We start from the raw sequence: 18,637 nt of genomic DNA on the forward strand, positions 1-18,637 counted from the left end.
AAAACCCACTGTGAAAGCAATGAAAATTACGAGCGCGTATGACCGTCGCACTTGCACTAGTTCGCTCTTGGTACTCTGTCATTTATTATTCATAAAGCCCCTCACACTTTATATTTCTATTACTATATCACACTTATATATATCTGGAGTTTTTCTCCATAAGTTTCCTTCAGTAGTATTAGTTTATTGTCACTGAAGTCATTCAATTTTTCATTCAGTAAAATTCGTAGAGAGCCACGGATTCACTTTCACTGTTATAACATAAAGTACTTGTACTCATATTCTTATATTACTAATTACTTACATTACTATTTACATTTTCTATTGTATTTTCAATATTTACCCTTCTATTTCACTTACACAAAGTTAGTCACTGTCACTTTCAGTAAGATAAAACTATAATACACTGTTCAATCATATGTACTGAACATCCATTGCTTTCACTTGCTATTTACACATTATTTACACATTATTTACACATTATTTCCACATTACTCTCCTTTCCTACTTGCACTTTTAGAACTGCTTCTGGCTGTGATAATCAAAGAAGCAGGTAACACAGAGGGGAACCTGGCACTCAGCGCACTGCCAAGAGGTGCGTTTGTGCTCAGGTGTGCATCGGGTGGTATGTGCACACACCTGACACCTGCGGATCGCAGCCTTCCTTTTACCTGTGGCAGGCATTAGCTCCAGTCTGTGCCGATCCATATACGCCCTCTGCTCAAGTCGGTCGGGAAGTGTTACTGGATGGCGCCTTGGAGTTGCTGCTGTCACCCTACCATATCCTTCCAGCAGCTGCTGGACACAAGTCCTGGCGAACAACCTCAGGGAGAAGGACTTGGGTGGCTTGTCCTTCATCTTGTACAGGATGAAGGCGTTCAGCATCGTCATATCTATGAGATGCAGAAAAACTTTCCTGTACCACCTAGTATTCTTCCTGAGCCAGTCGATCTCATCAATCATCATGTCGGACTTGTCCACCAGCCGCATGTTGATATTGTAGTCTAACACAGCATCAGGTTTCATCACAGGTTCGCCATTTCCCCCTTATGTACGGTGGTGAGCATGTGCACGACCCTCTTGTCATGCCACCGTATTGCCAGCATCTTCTCAGACTTGCGTAGGTGTACGTCTCCTCGCTGCGAGGTTCCTGCCTCTGTGAATTTAGGGAAGTGGGCACGATTACTTTTGACAGTGCTGTAGGAGCCAATGCCGTGCTCTGAAAGGTATTTGGCTAGTTTCGGTGCTGTATAATAGTTGTCTGTATACAGCACATGTTTCCCACCAAAATACTTTTCAAGGAGCACTTTCACTACACAGCCTGAGAAGCCAATGGGGTGTGTTTTATCCAGATCGACAGTGCTGGCTGAATAAATGACGAAGTCAAGGATGTACCCCGTCTTACAGTCGCACAGTACAAAGAACTTGATTCTAAAGCGATGGCGTTTGCTTGGAATGTACTGTACAAACCGAAGACGTCCTCTGAACAAAACCAAGGATTCGTCAATGACATCCTTCTGCAAGGGGTGGAAGAATGACATAAACTTATCCTTCATTCTGCTCAGAATCTCCCGGATCTTCCAGAGTGGGTCGGTTTGGGAAGGTACATTGTTGTCGGCAAAGTGCAGGTTTCCCATGATGTTCCGGAAACGATCTCTGGTCATGTACTTATTGAAGGTGGGTGAGGGTAGTAAGGGGCGGTCCATGGACCAGTATTCTTCCAAGTCATGCTTCTTTGAGTGTGGCATGAGAAGCATGATGGCAAAGAACACATACAGCTCCTGCACTCCCAGCATGGACCACTGTTGCATATTGGCTGCACCTGTACCACTTGCAGCACGTTGTGATTCATACCTGTTGGTCTCATCACATATGTGCTGCATGACTTCGTCATCTAGGAAGGCCAAAAGGAAGTCCACTTACTCAGCATTATCGTCAAGAGTGAAGGCAGGCTGTACTCCTGAGGAGCTCTTATCAAAAACTAAATGTTCAGGCACAAAGTCGGACCCTTCCGTCCACGCGAAGGCGTCCAGGATTCCCTGTCGTGGTGGTGTAGGGTGGGTGAGGGTGGTGGGTGGCTGTGAGGCAGATTTACCCCGTTCAAGGTCACTCGCACTGACCCTGAGTTGCCGTACAGCACTAGCAGCCCTTACTCTAGTACCAACTCTACTTTTACTTGTCCGGGATTTACCTCTTCCTCTACGCCTGCCTTCACTGTTGATGCTGGTGGTGACTCCGACGATGAAGACTCCAGAGATAATTCAGCAGACGAAGAGGAAGAAATGAGTGAAGTGGGGCTTGGGGAACGGGGAGGTGAATCAACTTGGGACTCATGGCGGGCTGGGTCATGCGGGACCATTGTTCTGGGGCTAACACACCGCCTTTTCACTCCCTTCCCAAATTCCTTCCCTTGCTGCACTAACGGCTCCTTTCCCTTGGAGCTAGGGATAACTTCCGACACTGAAGCACTCGTACTAGCACTTTCTGGCACGATTTCCTTACCCGGCTCATCACACGATTCACCCGAAGGGTCAGAATCACTATCCATCATCACCATAGACAATTCTGCTAGTTCACGTGCCACTGCAGAGTCACTTAGTCCTTTCCTGCTTCCCTCACGACTTTTTATGGGTGTAGAGGTCACGGGGCCCTTTGCAATGGGTGCAGAAGCGGTAGAAATGGCGGGGCGCGAGTGTGACATGTTTTGACCACAGCGGAGGACAAGGAACTAAGTGCCGCGGCTTATCTGAGAAGGCAAGGGTTGACAATGACACTGAGGCTGACAGCTGCTAACTTACATGCTAATAAATTATTGGTAGAAAATCTCGGCAATACATAAAGAAATAGGTAGTTCCAGGTGAATGTAAATGTCACTTAGGCTTCTCCCTTCCTTTCTGATATATATTTTTATTACAGACATAGATTACAAGGCATAATTCAAAGGGGAAATTACCGTGGTAATGTAACGAATGAATGCACGTGAGGTGTTGTCAGGTGATAATTAGCCAATTCCTGGTGTATAACACTATCACTTACCTTATTTTTTTTTTGGTATATATTATTTTGTATAAGTTTAGGGCATAGGGCTTATTTCAATGGGTGAAATCTGTGGAAAAATCCGGGGGAGATTTGCTTAGCGTAGCGCGGCCTGGGAGGTGAGAGGACAGGGTAATGGAGGGTAGGTAGGGAGGGGAGTCAGGAAGGGGGGAAAATTGCTAAAATGTCAACAATGGATGGAAGTACAGATGAGATTTGGAGTGCTGACTAGTGTTGGACATTGGCAGTACTGATAGATGATACAGACCACCACATGAAAGACCGGGATAATTCAAAATAACACAGAATCACAAAAGTGACGCGCCGCGGTCTGATCCATTGCGCCCGAGCATCACGAAAGTGACGCCCCGCGGTTAAGGGGTTAACCTTAGACGATCGGGATTTTCTTGAGGCCTGTTCGATTGTCTGGATCAAATTCAAGCCGTTGTTTATGGGTTGCTAGATTTTATCAAACCTTTAGCCTTTGGGCATCACTAGTGCTTCCGTCACACAAGAAAAATCGTATATACAGTAATTAGTCAGGAATATACAAAATATGTCAGCCGTTTCATAAGAGCTAACACTGGATTACGTCCATCTTTCTTATATTTATCTCATACATAATAATAATAATAATAATAATAATAATAATAATAATAATAAAACACTTGAATTGTGCCATTTACCATCGCCACAGGCTCTCTCCCTTCTCTATCTTGTTGCCTTCCTCTCCCTCCCAACTTGTTACCTCTCTCCCGCTCCCCCTCTCCTCTCCTCCTTTCTCCCATGCTATGATGCACCTGCACTGCGACCTCTATAGGCTGTGTTTGGAGAACATTTGCCTGGCAGGAACTGTCGGCGAACTTTTGTTCGTGGGTTTACCTTGCACTAACAAAAATTTGCGCTACAAGCATCGTTTTTGCTGTGTTATGGTAACAAACAAACCAACAAACCAACAGACATACTGAAATCGGATCATTATAATATGGATTATACTATACCATTATACTATACAGTTTTAGGAGTATTAGGAGGGAGGAAGGAGAGGCGAGATAGTGATAATACAAGAAACACGCCACTCTTCTTTCTTGTGTCATGCTGGTAATTTAAACTCCGGACCATGGACGAATCCATCCACTGCACTACAAAAGTTGAAACAAAAGGCCAGAAATAAGTCATAACTCGGGAACCGGTGGCCCGATTGGTCTGAAAATTGCTTTATTCAAGTTAGAGCATTTAATCGGTACCTTGCTCTAACAAAGTTTGCACTACATGCATCGTTTTTGCTCTTACGGTAACAAACAACAAACAGGCTTTAGGGCCTATTTCTCGGGGGCAATGGCCTGCCCCAGGGTCCAGTAGTCCTCTTACACCTCCCCATATCACCACTTCGGTGCTAACACCCACCGTCCATACTGAATACATGTTAGGGCTGTCTCATACTGGACTGATGTATTTGTATTTGCGGGGGTACTTTTACATGTTGGCGGGTCTTCTGGTATATCAGGAAAGTCTGCTTTTATGGAATTCAGATCCTTAAACTGTTCCCTGCCCCAGCCGGGATTCAAACCTGGGTCCATTAGGACTGCAGGCCGACTGTACCGATTCAACCACCGCTTTCCCCAAAGCATATATATATGTAAAGAGAGAGAGAGAGAGAGAGAGAGACAGATGCTATATATAGATAGATAGATATAATCACTATCCTACTCAGCGTCCCAGTCTTCCCCATTTTTCCATATATATATATATATATATATATATAAAGAGAGAGAGAGACAGATGCTATATATATAGACAGATCGATCGATCGATAGATAGATATAGATATAGATATAGATATATATAATCACTATCCTACTCAGCGTCCCAGTCTTCCCCATTTTTCCATATTCTTCAACCATTTGTCTCACATTCTCCCTCACCCGTATTCTCTCCCTTTCCGTCACTCATTGTTGCTTATGTTCTCATTATACCTGTCCTTAACACTCACTCTTGTTCCCTCACACCTGTGTGATACTGATGCAAGCACGCTCTGATTCTTCCTGACCCATTTTCACCAACTGTCATTGTGTGTGTGTTTGCAGGGAGGTGTGAGCTGGGGTGGTTGGCGTGTGGTGACAACGCTACGTGGTGCATCGAGCAGCGGTTCATCTGCAACCAGAATATAGAATGTCCTAATGGCGAGGATGAGGAGGGATGTGGTGAGTGAGGCCGTATTAACCCTTTTAAACTTTGAGCTGTAGTTAACGCATATTGAGAACTGCTGAGCAATTGCTAGAAGTACCCTGAGATAGTTTGGTCGTGTGGAGAGAATTAAAAATAAGAGACTGAGTAGGATATTGTATATGAGGGAGGTGAAAGGATAGAAGGGAAGAGGGATACTGAAGATCAGGTGGGAAGATGGGATGAAGAGGAATATGAATGAGGGTGGTGTGAGTCGAAAGGATGGCACCCTGATGTCGAGAGACGGATTGACATGGAGGTGGTTTGTTCGTGTCCACTCCTTTCAGAACTGAAGCGTCTGGGTTTAGACACATGGATACATAGAGAGGTGAACTCCGAAGATGGCCTTTTTTTTTTTTTTAATGCGAGGAAGAAGGAATCAAGGCTGAGCGCGCATTAACGTTCCTTCCAAGAAAGAAACAAAAACAATACAAAAGAGAGCCAAATTCATGATCCATTCATTTCGAGATGCCTGGACACACTGCGTTTGAAAGACGGGAGATCATAGGAAGTAGGAAATACAGACAGAGGAAGACAGTTCCAGAGTTGACCCGTTGCATAAATGAAGGACTGAGAGTAACGATTAACTCTTGCATGAGAGAGTTGGAGAGCAAAGGGATGATAGTTTGTTTGCTAGACGAGCGCTACACACCCGTCGTAGAGGTGGATGGATGCAAGCAGACAGTTCAGAGGAGCAGTGACCATTGAAGTAGCGATAGAAAAGAGATAAAGAGGCAACAGCGCAATGAAGAGACAAAGGTTGAAGGGAGCCAGTAAGAGGAGAGTTGATTAGACGAATGGCCTTTGATTCCACCCTATTGAGAAGAGCTGTATGTGGGGAGCCTCCCCACACATAAAATTTGTACTCTAAACAGGGGCGAATAAAACCCCTGTATAAAATCAACAACTGTGCAAGAATAAAGAAGGCACGGAGTCGGCTTAGCACACCTAATCTCTTGGAAGCAAATTTTACAAGAGATGCAATATGATCTTTCCAAGATAAGTACCGTGTGAATGAAACCCCAAGCATGTTCAAGGATGATGCAGGATTGAGCTGGATATTATTAACCATTAGTGGGTATTCCTGTGGAAGATTTTGTCAGGTTGATAGGTGTAAAAACTGAGTCTTTGATGCATTAACAACAAGAAGATTATTTTTACCCCAGTCAGAGATACGAGCCAAGTCAGACATTAGGTGTGCCATAGCCTCATGCCTTGTTTGTTGAAGTAACTGCTGAGATGGATGTAGTGGGAACCGAATGGAAAGGTGAAGGGTGGAATCATCAGTGTACGAGTGGATAGGGTTAGATGTACAGCTTAGAAGATCATTGATGAATAAAAGGAAGAGAGTTGGAGATTGGACAGAGCCCTGAGGAACATCACTTATAATAGATCTAGGAGAAGAACGATGGCCGTCTACAACAGCAGCTATAAAACGACCAGAAAGGAAGCTATAGATGAAGGAACAGATAGAAGGATAGAAACAGTAAGAGGGCAGTTTGGAAATTAAAGATTTATGCCAGACTCGATCGAAAGCCTTTGAGATGTCAAGTGCAATGGCAAAGCTTTCGCCAAAGTCCCGAAAGGAGGATGACCAGGAATCTGAAAGGTAGGTGAGAAGATCGCCAGTGGAGCGTCCCTGACGGAACCCATACTGACGATCAGAAAGGTTGTAATAGGAAAGATGCTTTAAAATTCTTCTGTTAAGAATTGACTCAAAAACTTTTGGAACACAGGATGTTAAAGCAATTGGACGATAGTTAGAGGGTTGGGAACGGTCACTCTTCTTTGGGACCGGCTGAATGAGAGCAAACTTCAAGCAAGAAAGAAAGGTACAAGTAGAAAGACAAAGGCGAAAGAGTTTACCTACGCAGGGTGTAAGCACAAAAGCACAGTTCTTGAGGACAACAGGAGGGACCCCATCAGGCCCATATGCCTTGTTAGTATTGAGGCCAGTGATGGCCGAAAATACATCAACTGAAGAAACTTTAGTGTCAGCCCTGAGGAAGTCAGAGGGGGGAAGTGAGGGAGGAACAGCACCGGAATCGTGTTAGGTGGAATTGGAGGAGATAGTCTGAGCAAAAAGATCTGCTTTATCAGTAGATGAAATAGCTACAGAGCCATCAGAGTAGAAAAGAGGGGGGAAGGATGATGAGGTAAGTTGTTAGAAAGGTTCTTGGCAAGGTGCCAGAAGGAGCGGGAAGAATTCGAGTAGGAGAGTTGAGAACATTTAGAACGGATGAAATTATTTTTTGCAAAGTGAAGAACAGACTTAGCATGATTCTGGTTAGAAACATAAAAAAGATGTGATTCAGTGGTGGGTTGGCTCTGGTACCTTTTATAGGCCCTCTCCTTGTTGCAGACAGCATTAGAACAAGCGTGATTAAACCAAGGTTTTCTTGCATTACTCAGAGGATACGAGAAAGGAATGTATGCCTCCATGCTCGAGAGAATAACCTCTGTAATGCGCAAGGCACACTAAGATAGCTTCTGGCCATAGAAGCAATAATCATTCCACGGAAAATCAGAGAAGTACTAATCCACAGCTCCAAAGTGCCACAGACGACGTTTCTTTGGAGGGTCCACAGGCTGTACCGGAGAGATAGGACAGGTTAAAGTAACAAGGTTATGATCGGAGGAGCCCAACAGAGAGAAAAGATTAATAGTTTAAGCAGAAGGATTAATTGTAAGGAAGAGGTCAAGTATGTTGTTGCTCTCTCCAAGGCAGTCAGGGATACGGATAGGGTGCTGTACAAGCTGCTCTAGGTCATTTAGGATAGAAAAGATGAAGGCTTGTTCACCAGGTGGATCAGTGAAAGGAGAGCTTGTTCTCTCGGGCCCAGCAGCCCCTCTCTGCGTCAGTGAAGAGGACACATTTTTCATCTCATACTGGCTGGGGATGCTATGCTGCCTAGGAAAGAGTTTTCTATGAGCAGGAGTTTCATAGCTTTATTAGTTCCCTCGTTATATGGGATATTCTTAAAGCAAAATCAAATACCTTGGCAAAGACAGACAAATTTCTAATAATGTGTCTCCTCACTGAAAGGTTTGGGTTAAAACATGCATGATAAATCACTGAGGTAATGTAACGAAGATGATTTGTCAATGAGACTACGATTCTCACTTTTTTTTTTTTAATAACAGAACAGAGGAAGGAAAAACAAATGAATAAAAAAAAAAAAAATCGATGCACCAGATTACTGGTGTCCTCTGTTCATAAAATATCTGTAACAGTTAGACTTGAACAGCAGTAGGTTGAAGTTTGGAGGGAAACAACTCTGGGGAAGCGAGTTCCAGAGAGATACGGTTTGGGGAATGAAAGAATTCTGATAGGCAGAAGTTCTGCAGTATGGCTGAGTGACATTCCAGTCATGAGCGCTGCCAGCTGCCCGTATAGCACTAGGGAAGGCATGGAGAGGTGGCACCATGGACGCAACTTCGTCTGAGCATTTGATGTAGAAATATCTGTAATATAACGCAAGGGAGGCAACATTCCTTCTTACTTGTAGGGGAGGTAGTTTATTAGTAATAACAAGGTTATTAATAATTCTAACAGCTTTGTTCTGAATCTTGTCTACTTGTTTTAATGCAACCTCTCCACATCCGCTCCACAAGGGTGAGCAGTATTCAAGCTGAGAGTGCACATGACTCTTATAAATTATAGCTAACTGCTCATCAGTGAAGTAGTTACAGACTCTGTACAATAATCCAAGTTTCTTTGAGGCAGTTTTAGCAAGTGATCTAACATGAGAGGTCCAGCTGAGGTCATTGTTAAGCGAGACGCCGAGAATTTCAATACTTTTGGAAATGGGGATATTTGTAGCACTGAAGGTAATATACGATTCTGGCAATACGTGCCTAATAGTAAATTGTATATATTTAGTTTTACTAGCATTAAATGAGACAAGGTTGTTTTGTCCCCATTCACTGATCGTGGATAAGTCTTGATTTAAAGAGATGGCTGTACTGAGGTGAGAGTTAGAGATATCGGACTTTGTAAATGGATGTCTGAGTGTGAATGAACTATGAAGTGTTGAGTCATCTGCATATGAATGGATGGGATTGTGGATGACAGATAAGAGATCATTAATATGAACGAGGAACAGAGTTGGTGCCAGAACTGATTCCTGTGGCACGCCGGCGTTAACTGAGTGGAAAGTGGAATATACATCATCTACTTTTACTCATATTTTTCTATTGCTGAGATATGAGGAAATCAAAGGAACAAAAGAGTTTAGTCCATAGCAAGGAAGTTTGGACAACAGGGGACGGTGCCAGACTCTGTCGAAAGCTTTAGAAATATCCAGGGCTACTGCATGAGTTTCACCATGTAGGTCAACTAATTGATGGATGGTATGAGTTAGGAGATTAAGTATGTCAATGGTGGATCTTTCTTGGCGAAAACCATATTGTCTATCACTAATTAAGTTGTTGGATTCAAGATGTTTAACTATGTGCTTATTAATTACAGTTTCAAAAACCTTACCAAGAGAAGATGTGACAGCTATTGGTCTGTAATCAGAGGGGTCAGAGGAACTTCCTTTCTTTGGAATTGGGTGGATATTGGCTTCTTTCCATGAATTAGGGAATGAAGAAGTACGTATGCATAGTCTGAATAATTTAGCTAGAACAGAGGCAAGTTCTGGGGAACACTTTTTCAAAACAATTGGCGGAATTCCATCTGGGCCTGGGACTTTGTTGGTAGGTAAATTGTCTAGGATGGATTTCACGTACCTTGTATGTATTTTAAGTGGAACAACGTCGGGAGAGTCAAGTTCTAGTGCTGGGACATTCTGGCTGGCTTCCTCTACGGTAGAATTTCTGGCAAATGTACTGGCAAAGATATCTACTTTCCCACGTGGGTCATTTGTAATGTTGCCATCTGGAGATTTTAGTGGGGGAATGGATGATGACTTGTTAAAGTTATTATGAAAAGAATTGAGAGTTGACCAGAATATTCTATTGTCATTAGGGTTGTTAAGTAGTTCTGATGCTTGGTTTTGAAGAACGTTTGATTTAGCAAGATTTATTACAGCTTTTGCATGGTTTCTAGCAATTTTAAATTGAGAGAGTGATTCAGATGTTTTTTATTTCAAATAATAGTTATATGCTGATGACTTTTGGGCTGTTGCTCTGACAATACACATTTAATTTCCTGTAAGGAGCAACTTTATATCATTATTATACATGCATATGGCTGGTCAGTGAGTATAACAACCCTTCCATCACTACACCAGTATGTTGTAATACAAGGTAAAATCGCCTGTCCTGAAGGAAGAGATTCTTCTGAAGGACTGGCACTAGTTTACTGTTTCTGAGAATTGAGAAGGTTGGTTTGTTAAACATTCAACAGTAAAGAATAAACCACGTAGTTTCATTGCTCATACCTGTTATAATAGTCTTGGGTAAACTCTTGTTATATTTCACTTAAAACATTTAGATAGAGCAAATGTTTTATATGGTTCTTCTCGCTAATGTTATCTCGACATGGCTTGATTCAACTTGAATCTAGTTGTCTTGGTCTCTGTTGCTTACATAAGATATTTCAATCTGGCACGTCAACTCCAAGTATGATTTTGATAAGGCTGTTGATGAAATTTTAACCTCACTGCTGCAAATTAGAGATGGATACCTTAATCAGATTATAGAGGGATTTGGCACAATTATCATGAAAGCAATGTAAGTATGTACCTGTCTACACACACACACACACACACACACACACACACACACACACACACACACACATATCGGTTGATATACTAGGGGGGAGATGATCAGTAATGTATGTACCATAAGTGAAATAATAATAAAACTATTCCATTCAAGAATGTACTACACATTAACCTAGTCACTGTCATTTTTGTACATCTGAGCCTACGAATATCCTCTCCCTTTACTGCCCAGGTCTCACTACCATATAACATTAGACTCTTAACACATGCAGAAAGCAAAATCCTTTAGCATGGAGGGAGAGCCCTCTCGATGCCAAGTAGTGGCAACAGCTCCCTGAACTTCTTCCAGTCACTCCTCACACCAGTCGTAGGTGTAGTGCCAGCCCCACCTCCAGCATATAACATGTCTCCTATGTAGCAAAACCATTTCACACACTTAAGAAACTCACCAGCAAGATCAGTCATTTCACATCTGACAATATCCACGTGCTCTCCCCGACTCACCGAACAAACGAAATCAGCATTATTTCGCAGTCTGCCTCTAATGGCACGAATCTCTTATACACCCATTTATTGCAAATACTTTTTTTTTTTTAAATAACAGAACAGAGGAAGGAAAAACAAATGAATAAAAAAATAATAATCCATACACCAGATTAATGGTGTCCTTTTACTAAAATATCTTTAACAGTTAGACTTGAACAGCAGTAGGTTGAAGTTTGGAGGGAAACAACTCTGGGAAAGTGAGTTCCAAAGAGATGCAGTACGAGGAATGAAAGAATTCTGATAGGCAGAAGTTCTGTAATATGGATGAATGACATTCCAGTCATGGGCGCTACCAGATGCCCGTGTAGCAAAAGGGAAGGCATGGAGAGGTGGCACCATGGACGCAACTTCGTCTGAGCATTTGCCATAACAATATCTCTAAAATAACGCAAGGGAGGCAACATTCCTTCTTAATTGTAGGGGAGGTAGTTTATTTGTAATGGCAGGGTTGTTAATAATTCTAACAGCTTTGTTCTCAATTTTGTCTAGTTTTAATGCAACCTCTCCACATCCATTCCACAAGGGTGAGCAATATTCACGCTAAGAGATGACTCTTATAAATTACAGCTAACTGCTTGTCAGTGAAGAAGTTACGGACTCTGTACATCAGTCCAAGTTTCTTTGAGGCGGTTTTAGCAAGTGATCTAACATGAGAGGTCCAGTTGAGGGCATTGGTAAGTGAGACACCAAGAATTTCAGTACTTTTGGAGATGGGACTATTAGTAGTACTGCAAATAATATACGAATCTGGCATTATCTGTCTATTAGTAAATTGTATATATTTAGTTTTACTAGCATTAAATGAGACAAGGTTGTTTTGTCCCCATTCACTGATTGTAGATAGGTCTTGATTTATGGAGGTGGCTGTACTGAGTTGAGAGGTAGAGATATTAGACTTTGTAAATGGGTGTCTGAGTGTGAATGAACTATGTAGTGTTGAGTCATCTGCATATGAGTGGATGGGATTGTGGGTGACAGATAAGAGATCATTAATATGAACCAGGAACAGGGTTGGTGCCAGAACTTATCCCTGCGGCACGCCGGCGTTGAGTGGAAATTGGAATATACATCATCTACTTTTACTCTTATTTTCCTGTCACTGAGATATGAGGAAATCAAAGGAACAAAAGACGTTAGTCCATAGCAAGGGAGTTTGGACGGCAGGGAACGGTGCCATACTTTATCGAAAGCTTCAGAAATATCACGGGCTACTGCATGAGTTTTTCCATGTAGGTCAGTTGATTGATGGATGGTATGAGTTAGGAGATTAAGTATGCCAATGGTGGATCTTTCGTGGCGAAAACCATATTGTCTATCACTAATTAAGTTGTTGGATTCAAGATGTTTAACAGTGTGCTTATTAATTAAAGTTTCAAATACCTTACCAAGAGAAGATGTGACACTTATTGGTCTGTATTCAGAGGGGTCAGAGGAACTTTCTTTTTTCAGAATTGGGTGAATATTGGCTTCTTTCCATGAATTTGGGAATGAAGAAATACGTATGCATAGTCAGAGTAATTTAGCTAGAACAGAGGCAAGTTCAGGTGAACACTTATTCAAAACAGTTGGCGGAATTCCATATGGGGCTGGAGCTTTGTTTGTAGGTAAAATGTCTAGGATGGATTTTACGTATCTTGTCTGTATTTTAAGTGGAACAGTTTCGGGAGAGTCAAGTTCTAGTACTGGGATGTTCTGGCTGGCATCGTCTGTGGTAGAATTTTTGGCAAATGTACTGGCAAAAATATCTGCTTTCGCACGTGGGTCATTTGTATTGTTGCCATCTGAAGATTTTAGTGGAGGAATGGATGATGACTTGTTAAAGTTATTATTGAAAGAATTAAGAGTTGACCAAAATATTCTGTTGTCATTAGGGTTGTTAAGTAGTTTTGATGATTGCTTTTGAAGAAAGTTAGATTAGCTAGATTTATTATAGCTCTTGCTTGATTTCTAGCAATTTTAAATAGAGAGTGTGATTAAGATGTTTTTGATTTTAAGTAAAAGTTATATGCTAATGACTTTTGGGCTGTTGCTCTACACAAGATGGAATTACTTCCCACGACTGTGTGGCAAACTGCACATGGCCTCTTTCCCACTTATTTGACAATAATACCTCCATCCCCAGGTACGATCACTTTTATTTTTTCTGTATAATTATACTCTTAAGCCCTAATGCTCCATACCACCTCTCCACTTTCTAAATCTTTCCTCTGCCTCCCTTTCATTCTCTGCAGTTAGCACCAAATCATCAGCATACAACCTCTTTCAAGGGAGTCCATTGCTGACGTCATGTGAAAGGGTTGCAAGCACCATGATATACAATAAGGTGCTCAAAACTGACCCCTGATGCACGCCAACATTGACAAAAAACTCATCACTCAAATCTCCATTCCATCTTACCTGCGTGCGAGCACTCTCATACATTGCCATAATCACTCCTTAATCCCGAGCTTTTTCAACTGCCCACTTCACCACCTCCTTAGGGACTTTGTCAAAGGCCCTCTCTAAATCAGCAAAAATGAATTACAAATCTCTTTTCTTTCCTATACGTTTTTCCTGAAGCTGTGGAACAATGGATAAAGCATCAGCAGCCCTTTTCCCTGGCATAAAACCAAACTACCGGTACATCTAATCAATATTTTCCCTAATCATACCTTCTAGGACTCCATTACCTCCAGTATCTGGTCCAAAAGTTTTATGCCTCTATGATTTCCTCATTCCACGGCATCACCCGTCCTCTTATACACATTTACAATCACGCTGTCCAGTCATCTGGGACGACACACTCATATATAATCGATGTTATCAAGTCAGTAACTAACCCCAATCCTATATCTCTTGAGGCATCCTGCCCATTGCTCAGTCCACAGTAGCACCCTCAATCAATGGCCAAGGGCCAGACACTGGATCTGTTGACTCCAAACCATCCATGTTCCATTCAAATTCCTCATTCAGCCACCGGTTATAATGCTTTCTCTAGACGTCTTTAATATCCTCACTGATCACCATTACCTTTCCTTCGTCATTCTCCACAGATTGCATACCTCTGATATCCCTGTTTTCCCTCTTTAATTTCCACCTTAGATATCATATACTTAAATATTCATATTCTTATTATTTAGGTTATCCAATAAAAGTCTCTGAGACTCAGATTTTGCCCTGTATATCTATTCGTTTAGCCCTATGACTGGCAGCCAAGTAGGCCTTTTTGTTATCACCTCTTTTCCATTCCCGGAAAAGCCTTCTTTCCTCCTTAACTGCAACTTCTACACCCTCATCCCACCACCATGTTACCTTATGTCTTGGGGGGGGGGGGCTCTTGCCCATCGACACACTGAATCAGTAGCTTTCAGGAGATTGTTTTTGAGAGCTCTGTATTGTCCATTATCACTTTTGTCAACAGTTCCCTGTTCAGCCACCCCTCTATTAATCTCACTATAGAAGGCATCCCTTACTGCTTGTTTCTTCAAATTCCATATTTTCTTCCTGGATGCATAGTTCCTCTTTCTCACCAGCTACTCCTTGAGCACCATGCCACATATAAATAACATGTGTTACTGAATACACTCTTCCCTCCTTATAACTTTAAAATCCTTCGCCAATCTCCTGTCAGCCCTCCTGACTAGGAAATAGTCTCGCTACTACCGTACTTCCCCCAGACTCGAATGTAATCAACTTACTCTTTTCCTGGAATTCGTGTTGCACACAGGTATGTTCCTTGCCTCCCCAAATTCAAGTATCCTTTCCTCTTCCACATTCCTCTTATCATATGTGCATCCCCATCTACCCCTTCATATCCTTGAGCTGCTTCACCCACATGACCGTTTTTGTCCTCTCAAAACTACAATCTTATTATTCCCCGTACTACCTACTTCATATATCAAGTCGTCCCAGAATCAGTCTATTTCTACTACTTCCAAGGTAGCCTATAAAGCTTACACAAATATAAGTGAAATCAGGATTCTTCTGAAATTTTTTTTTATTGCAATAATTTCATTTACCTTGATTCCATTCATGAAATATTCCACTCATTTTGCCTTACCCAGCACACTCACATCACCATATATATCTCCCTTTGCCTGTCAGAATAGCTTATACCTTCCATCTCTTGTAAAATCTGCTTCCAAGAGATTGAGTGTACTAAGCCAACTCCATACCTTCTTTACCCCTGCACAGTTGTTGACTTTATACACGGGTTTCATTCGCCCCTGTGTAGAGTACAACTCTCATGTGTGGGGAGGCTCCCCACATACAGCTCTTTTCAATAGCTTGGCGTCAAAAGCTCTTCATCTCACTAACTCTCCTCCTCTTACTGGCTCCCTTCAACCACTGTCACTTTGCCGCACTGTTGCATCTTTATCTCATTTCTGTCGCTACTTCAATGATCACTGCTCCTCTGAACTGTCTGCTTGCATCCCTTCACCTCTACTGTACAACAGGTGCGAAGCACCCATCTAGCAACAAACTCTTTTCCTTTTTCTGTCCAACTCTCTCATGCAAGAGTTAACTGCTACTCTCGATAGCGTGGTCTTAAGTATTTGTAGGTAGATAGTGCAATCAATTATGGATCGTTAAGCTCAGCCAGAATAAAGTAGTGAGACTTAGTGTCAACGAGGTGAGTTACAGCACTCTTGGGTTACAAAGTTTATTGCACACAGTTATAAAAAGTGACTTACAGTTTAGTGGAGCGTGATCCTAAAGTCGGACCTTCTCTCTAGCCCTTCTCTCCCCCTTCTCTCTGATCTGAAGGGAATCTCTCCAACATTATATACACCGTGGAGAGGATGCGTATGTCTGGTAAATTTCCTATCACGTGGACTAACTGGCTAGGGCTGGTTACTCCGTGTGTTTGAATGCGTCATGAAATTCTTGGTCGTCTGGACTACGAGGAAGTTCGAGATACATCGTATGGTTAAGGATTCTTGATGGTCTGTGACAACAAAGGTTGTGGATATACATTATGTGAACTAACATTCCTGGTTCGTCTAGGTAAGGGGATGTGTTCTGTAACTCTTCCTGGAGAACTCAGACATAACTACCTGTTTTACATATTGTTACCTATAGCTATATAGTTAAATAGAGTATGGTGTTATATTACGCCTACATGTTGCTCGGTCACGCGAAACTGTCGTATTGTCGAAGGTAAATATTGTCATATCATATTAATGCATACTATTACAATCAACATGTAATATGATCAAGTGAAATACATAATATTGTAAAGTTACATAATTGGGATAATGTAGTTATAAAATTGTACATCTATAACAGTAATATTAAAATAATACAGTGGCAAGTCTACTGTAGTCAATAAAACAATATATATGAGAAGGATTTGCTGTCTCTCTCTCTCTCTCTCTACGTATATACTGTATATATATATATATATATATATATATATATATATATATATATATATATATATATATATATATATATATATATATATATATATATATATATGTATATATATGAGATGTGATAGTATAATTAAAGTCTATATTATGTGTAACCCATATTTTGTTATTTTATATAAAATATATATACAATATTTACAATATTTACTCAGTTTTGTCTCACTTGTACAGAACAGTTATTAAACACTGATTCCAGGTTAGCATTCCTTGCTTGCATTCTGTGCATGGCCAAAATTAATACAGTAAATACGATAGAGAAAATTACAAAGATGACTGGAGCTGGGCTGTATACATAATATGGGTTAAACATAATCCTACTGTATTCTTCCCAGTGTTGTATTGTCTGACTTATTAATTGCATGGTTTCATACCTGGGTGAAGTCAAGTTAACGTGTGCACTTACATTTGAGTTCATCCTAGGCAGTGGCTGGGAGTATTTGTGTGTGTGGTTGAGAATGGTATAATGGTTTTTAGTGGGCAAGGTGGATAGTGTAGGTGTCAGGACCGTACAGTAATCTGGTGAGATGTATAAACCAGATGCTGATGTATGGGCTGGAGGTGTCTGGGCAAGTCATAAAAACTGATGTATTTTGAGTGAAATAGAAGAACTGTGAATGTCTGATGCATTGATGATGGATGGGTTTATCTAGAGCAAATGTGAAGTTGCAATGATGAGGTATGTCATGATCTTTTATGATGGCCGTTTCACAAGGAACTGTCTCAGCTGGCTGAAACGTGAAGATGCACGCAGGACAAAGGTGAAATGCATGTAATGATGTCCGACATTTGTGTTCAATTGTTGTTACACTAGTGAAAGTGACAGTGCCCTGTTTCTTGGAGACCATGATGACTCCTGTTTTGATGTTGATGGTGACTAATGAGTCATCTTTCTTAGAAGGAAAAGGGTTTATTTGATAGACTGTGAAAAAATCATCTGTTACGAATGGTACATGAACCACTATTGATGTTGTTATGAGTGTTGCTTCCAAATATGGATAATATAACATCAGATTTATTTCCCCAAACAAAGGTTTCAAAACATGCTTCTGTATGCCATGACTAATTATTTGCCGGAGGTTGTGAATGGGTAGTAAATTAATGGTGATCCTTCCGTTACCAGCATTCGCAATTCCTTTCATGAAGGCCTGGTACTGAGCTCTAATATTGTCTAACTGTAATATTATTACGTCCATATGTTCTATAATCACAGAGAGGTATTGGAATAGTATATTGTTACCTTCTAGTGCATTTACTTTCTCCACAATTCCTAAAGTTGACGCTTCTGCCTTCCTTACAATCGTCAGCATTAAGGTGTTCTGAGTATCAGCAAACTTATGTTGGTATGAGAGAATTTGTGCAGTTTTGTCAGACTTGTTACTAATTTCCTCTAGATCATTTTCTGTAACTAGTCCAAAAATGTTGCCTAAAATTGCTTCACCTAGGTCGAAAAAACCGCGTCTGTTACGTGTATTTGTGATGTTTCTTGTCTCAAGTGTGTTACTCCCAGCTGATGGAATGTCCTGGATCATGGTGATCATTATGTGCTTAGCCTGTTCTAGCTTCCAGTCAGTTAATGTAATTAATTCAGATACTTCCTGTGTGGGGTGATCATGTGAAGAAGGATGTTTTAATACTGCTTCCAGAGTTCTAAGTGGTCCTGATATTTTCTGTAGCATATTCCTCGCAGTACGTCCAAACTAACATCGGTACTTATTATGTCCTGTACTATTGCTGTTGAGG

The 18,637-nt window shown here is 41.3% G+C and overlaps 1 protein-coding gene across 1 annotated transcript in view; it reads left to right on the forward strand.

Moving 5' to 3' along the window:
* Window positions 1–18,637, forward strand: part of LOC145418266 (uncharacterized) — a 481,506-nt gene that overhangs the window by 15,398 nt on the left and 447,471 nt on the right. The window contains exon 3 of the mRNA XM_080286710.1: window positions 5,124–5,240. Within this exon, the coding sequence (XP_080142836.1) occupies window positions 5,124–5,240 (117 nt within the window). The remainder of the gene's footprint in view (window positions 1–5,123; window positions 5,241–18,637) is intronic.

This window comes from Coenobita brevimanus, chromosome 113 (assembly GCF_032717465.1).
Source record: "Coenobita brevimanus isolate Jiangsu-jjx chromosome 113, ASM3271746v2, whole genome shotgun sequence".
NCBI lineage: Eukaryota > Metazoa > Arthropoda > Malacostraca > Decapoda > Coenobitidae > Coenobita > Coenobita brevimanus.